The sequence below is a fragment of the Henckelia pumila genome, chromosome 3 (assembly GCF_033568475.1).
Source record: "Henckelia pumila isolate YLH828 chromosome 3, ASM3356847v2, whole genome shotgun sequence".
Classification (NCBI taxonomy): Eukaryota; Viridiplantae; Streptophyta; class Magnoliopsida; order Lamiales; family Gesneriaceae; genus Henckelia; species Henckelia pumila.
In genome coordinates this window covers 21275773-21281626 of record NC_133122.1, presented here as the reverse complement: position 1 = coordinate 21281626, position 5854 = coordinate 21275773, and the positions used below count along the sequence as shown (strand labels likewise).

At 34.4% G+C, this 5854-nt stretch overlaps 1 protein-coding gene across 1 annotated transcript; it reads left to right on the top strand.

The window, feature by feature from the left end:
* Positions 1–526: 526 nt before the first annotated feature.
* On the top strand, positions 527–1841 carry LOC140891084 (abscisic acid receptor PYL12-like). Its single transcript, XM_073299355.1, has one exon. The coding sequence runs from the start codon at positions 1004–1006 to the stop codon at positions 1616–1618; it is 615 nt and encodes a 204-aa protein (XP_073155456.1). The 5' UTR covers positions 527–1003; the 3' UTR covers positions 1619–1841.
* The last annotated feature ends 4013 nt before the right edge of the window (positions 1842–5854 follow it).

The following is a 5854-nucleotide window of genomic DNA, read 5'->3' as shown; positions in this document are numbered from 1 at the left end:
GATATGATAAGATACACCACAATCTGCACAAACACGTTTTTTCTTGATATTTCGTAATAGAATTGTATACATCGGGATCTCAAAGATATTTCTATAATTTTAAACAAACATTTTTATATGCTAATATGTCCTACATTTTCTTTAATATATCCTACTTGAAAGATGATGATGATGATAATAATAATATACAAAAATTATAGTGTCATGCAGCCGTCGATATATATACATATATTTATAAAAGTTTTTCAAAACTTGCTCCCTCGATATAAAACATGATACTGAATTACAAATAACATGAAAAGGTAAGCATCTTTTCATTGCTGTGGGTCACTTAGATTAAAATACCATCATATATACTTGTCCATATGCATAACATTTACTTCGATATTATCCATATGTTAGCTTTATAATGATCCCAATTAAAATAGTGTACTCTATATGTTGAAACTTAAAACATCAACCCCACGGCCCAAAATGTATCAAGGTGTTGGATATACGATTATGTATATGACATTGGATAGTGTGTGTGTGTGTGTTTTTGTTTTTGTTTTTTGGGGAATATTGTGATACTATTGAAGTAAGAATCTGAATAGAATTATGAAAAAAAACATCGACCACAAATTCAACATCAGATTCCACAGTCACATTCTGAACAAATAAACTCTTAAGCCAGGCGAGAACTTCACGAGTTCCAAATACTTGATTGATTGATATTTCGATTTGAATTGAAAATATTGGTTTTATATATATACTACAAAAGGGTGGCTTCGTAATTTTAGATATTGGAGCAAGTGGATGTTTTCTTTTTCTTTTTCTGTTTTTTAAAACATCAAGTGGATCCTATTTTAATGGCTTCTAAATATATCTATTCTCTACCAGACAATACAATAAAATGCTGATTTAATTTCTAGGCCATTTAATTCACTTTTAATTTGGTGCCTCTTCCGATCCGATCATAAAACCAGCAAAATCGATCAATCAAAACCCTCGCACCACCAAAAAAATGCCTTCCGATCCCCCTAAATCTTCCCTTCTACTCCAAAGAATCAACGAAGCCCCCACCACCGCCGCATGCAAACAATCCTACTGCCATCCCGCCGCCGCCCAGGTGCCGGACCACGTCGCCGTGTACCACGACCACGACGCGGGAGCCAACCAGTGCTGCTCCGCCGTCACCCGACGCATCTCCGCCCCAGTATCGGCCGTATGGTCAGTCGTCCGCCGCTTCGACAACCCACAAGCCTACAAGCACTTCGTCAAGAGCTGCCACGTCATCCTCGGAGACGGCGGCGTGGGGACCCTCCGCCAAATACGCGTCATCTCCGGGCTCCCCGCCGCCAGCAGCGTCGAGCGGTTGGAGATCCTGGACGATGAGCGGCACGTGATCAGCTTCAGCATGGTAGGTGGCGACCACCGGCTGGCCAACTACCGGTCCGTGACCACCGTCAGCGAGGCGGCCGACGGCGGCGGCACGGTGGTCGTGGAGTCCTACGTCGTTGACGTGCCGGAAGGTAATACCAAAGAAGAAACCCGAGTTTTTGTGGACACCATAGTCAAATGCAATCTTCAGTCGTTAGCTCAGATGGCTGAGAAATCAACCAGACGTAACTCTTCTTGATCATATTAACATTATTATTTTATTATATATATATATATAAATTGTTTCGAGTTATTTCCAGTGGATTCATGTTCTTGAATATGATATTTATTAATTTTCTTGGAGTTGGAGGTATTCATTAATTGAATGGCATCCAAGAAACTGGCCCTGCATGCTAGCTAATTGCTAAATCAGATTATAGAGTTTAAGGAAAATTAAAATAAGACATTATTATTGTTGTCCATATATGTAATTCACACAGTTGAATGGTCGATTTTTGGATGCAATGAGGGGGCACTGTGACTGTGAGTGGCAGATGGTTTCTCTTTGTATTATTTATTTGCTATGTATTTAATGTGAACAAATACAAAGAAAGATGGACGGGAGAAATCGTTTTGGCTTAATTTGATCAAAACTATTTTGAAATATAATATACATTAATTATACATAATATTATTGGTAGACGATCGATATTAATAGAAATAAAGTTGAAAGGAATCAATCGCGCGAACAGGTTGCCCACTGCAAGTTGGGGTTCTGATAGCTGTCCTAAACAAATAAATTTAACCAACTTGTTGTTATGTATCATATTGTTGAAAATATATATAAATATATATTATTATTTATTGTTGAATGTTGAAGGTTGAAAGTTGAAAATTGAGTTGTAAAATATTGAAAATTAGTGTGTGATGATGTAATTAATGATGTATTAATTTTTGACTAATCTCCAATTGAGATCTATAAATAGGTCTCTCCATTTGTGTAGAAAAACACAATTGTGAAGAGAGAAAAATTTTATAAAGTGTAGAATTTGATAAATTTTGAGTTTTTGAGTTTTTACTTTTTACCGTAAATTTTTACTTTTTCACAACACGTTATCAGCACGATCGCTCGAAGGTTCTCTATATTTTCCGACGCTCCAAAATACAAGAAGAAGTCAAAAAATATTCAACAAGTAAGAATTTTTATTTTACTGTTTATATATTTTTATTGTGTATATATTAATATATTATATCATGTTATGAAAAAATAAGTTTTTTTTAAAACTTGTTATAAATCCTGGGAGGATGTTAAGACGACATCCCACACTCCCGGTAAGGGATACGACAAGTATAAAAGCCTCTAAGATTTTTAAACAATAACGTGATATATATTTATTATGTATATATATTAACTATATTAATATATAATTTCATGTTATTATATAAAAGGTTGTCTATGACACTGACCTTATAATAACGTGATATGATATATATTATTGTGTATTTATATACTAACCATATTTGTATAATCTCATGTTATTATATAAAAGGTTGTCTACGACACCGATCTTATAATAATGTGATATGATATACTATACCTGACTTTATACTAACTATATTGGTATAATTTCACAACATTATATAAAAGGCTGTCTACGACACTGACCTTATAATAATGTGATATGATATACTATACCTGACTTTATACTAACTATATTGGTATAATTTCACAACATTATATAAAAGGCTGTCTACGACACTGACCTTATAATAATGTGATATGATATACATAATTATTTAATTATGATTATCATTATATGCATTACATGATTATCACGAATTTTTATTCAACACATACTCAATTTTTTCTTTACCCCCAACGGTCACAAACGGTAACAAAACGGCTAGTTTTTGCCCTATAAATATGTTCACTCAAACTCATTTTCAATCACACCAAATTCATTCTTTCTCTCAAAATATTTTATCCTCGGTTTTTTCGAAGATGGAGATGATGACATTTATAAGGATATTTTTCATCACGACTATGATCATCATGCTCACGAGTCTTTTACTCACCAGCGATTTTCCAACACATATTTTTTCTCTATTTGTATACGCACTTGTAATTTACGTTCTTCCATTATTTTGTATTGTCATATTTATGGAAATTAACTTATAAAATGCATTGTTATTTTTCTAGTACCACCATGTCAAACTTGGCAAAGCTTGAATTCGTTGCGCTCAATATCACTAGAAAAGAACAACGAATTGTTAATAAGAAATCATCAATCCCGACCCACTGGATCAACAACATTTCCTGAAGCAAATGTCTTAATGAAAAATGAAAACCAAAATCAAAGGCATAAATAAGATTTTGGTCGTGGTCGAGGAAATGGATGTGGTCATGAACGTGGACGTAAAAATGATCGCGGTCGTGGTTACGGCCGTGGATATGAAAATAATCGAGATAGTTACTTCAATAACTAATCTCAAAAGAACGTCACGTACCACACAAAAAGGCAGCATGAAAATATGAGTGAAAATAAAATCACTCAAAAAGATATGAGAGTGCTTGTTATAAATGTGGCACTCCAAGACATTGGTCATGTACCACTGAGCACTTATGTAAGCTCTTTAAAGTATCAATAAAGGGGAAAGAAAAAGAGACCAGTTTTGTTGAAAACAGTAACCATTTAAGTGGTTCAACTTATTTCAATGCTGCCGATTTTTCAAATGATTTCGAGAACAATGATTAATATATTGGTGGGATTAGAATGTAACATGTTATATTTTTCATGCATTCTTATAAAGAATGTTATATTTTGCATTGTACTTAATTTTTTTTTATTGCATTTTTGTGAAGTTTGATATGGAAAATGCTATGAGCAAACATGGAAATAATACCATGGAAATTTGCATACCAGATAGTGGTACAACGCACATTATTCTGCGAGATGAAAGATATTTCTTGAAAATAAAACCAACAAAAACAATGGTGAATACCATATCAGGTCCTGTAGACTTGATTGAAGGTTGTGGAAAAGCACATTTTTTGTTACCTAATGGTACAAAATTTCTGATAAATGATGCTTTATATTCACCACAATCGAAAAGAAATTTGTTGAGTTTTAATGACATATATTCTCATGGATATGATACTGAGACGATAACTGATGGAAATCAGAAATATATGTGTCTTACCACATATAAATCAGGGAAGAAATATGTGGTTGAGAAATTATCAATGCTCCCTACTGGATTGCATTATACACATATAAGTCCAATCGAATCAAATATGGTTATTGGAAATTCTTCAATACTAACAAATTGGCATGATCGATTGGGACATCCTGGTTCAATAATGATGCGAAGGATTATAGAAAATACAAGTGGTCATCCACTGAAAGACCAGAAGATCTTTCAGAATAATAAGTTTCAGTGTAAAGCATGTTCTTTGGGAAAACTTATTATAAAACCATCACCAGCTAAAATCCAAAAGGAATCACCCATATTTCTTGAACGTATTCAAGGTGATATTTGTGGGCCAATTCATCCACCATGTGGACCATTTCGATACTTTATGGTATTGATCGATGCCTCTAGCAGATGGTCACATGTATGTTTATTATCCACTCGGAATGTGGCATTTGCAAAATTGATGGCTCAAATAATAAAATTGCGGAATCAATTTCCCGAATATACGATCAAGAAAATAAGACTTGATAATGCTGGAGAATTTACTTCCCAGACTTTTAACGACTATTGTATGTCGATGGGAATTACTGTTGAACATCCTGTAGCTCATGTTCATACACAAAATGGATTAGCTGAATCATTGATTAAACGTCTGCAATTGATTGCTAGACCAATGATTATGAGAACGAAACTCCCTATTTCTATATGGGAACATGCAATTTTACATGCTGCTGCATTGATTCGCATCAGGCCAAGTGCATATCATAAACACTCCCCATTGCAGCTTGTATTTGGCAAAGAACCAGATATTTCTCATTTGAGAATTTTTGGATGTATGGTGTATGTGCCTATTGCACCACCTCAAAGAACAAAAATGGGACCTCAAAGAAAGAATGGTATTTATATCGGCTATGATAGTCCATCAATCATTAGATATCTTGAGGCTCAGACAGGCGATGTGTTTACAGCACGGTTTGCTGATTGTCATTTTGATGAAAATAACTTCCCAATGTTAGGGGGAGAAAAGAAACACATCGAAAAAGAAATCACATGGTATGTACCATCATTATTACATTTGGATCCTAGAACTAAACAATGTGATAAAGATGTACAGCAAATTGTGCATTTGCAAAGAATAGCAAATCAAATACCAGATGCATTTGCAGACACAAAAGGGGTAACAAAATCATATATACCTGCTGTAAATGCCCCTGCTCGAGTTGAAATTCCAAAGAAACAAAATGAAGACATTCATGATGTCATAAAACGCCTGAAGCGTGGAAGGCCAATCGGTTCAAAG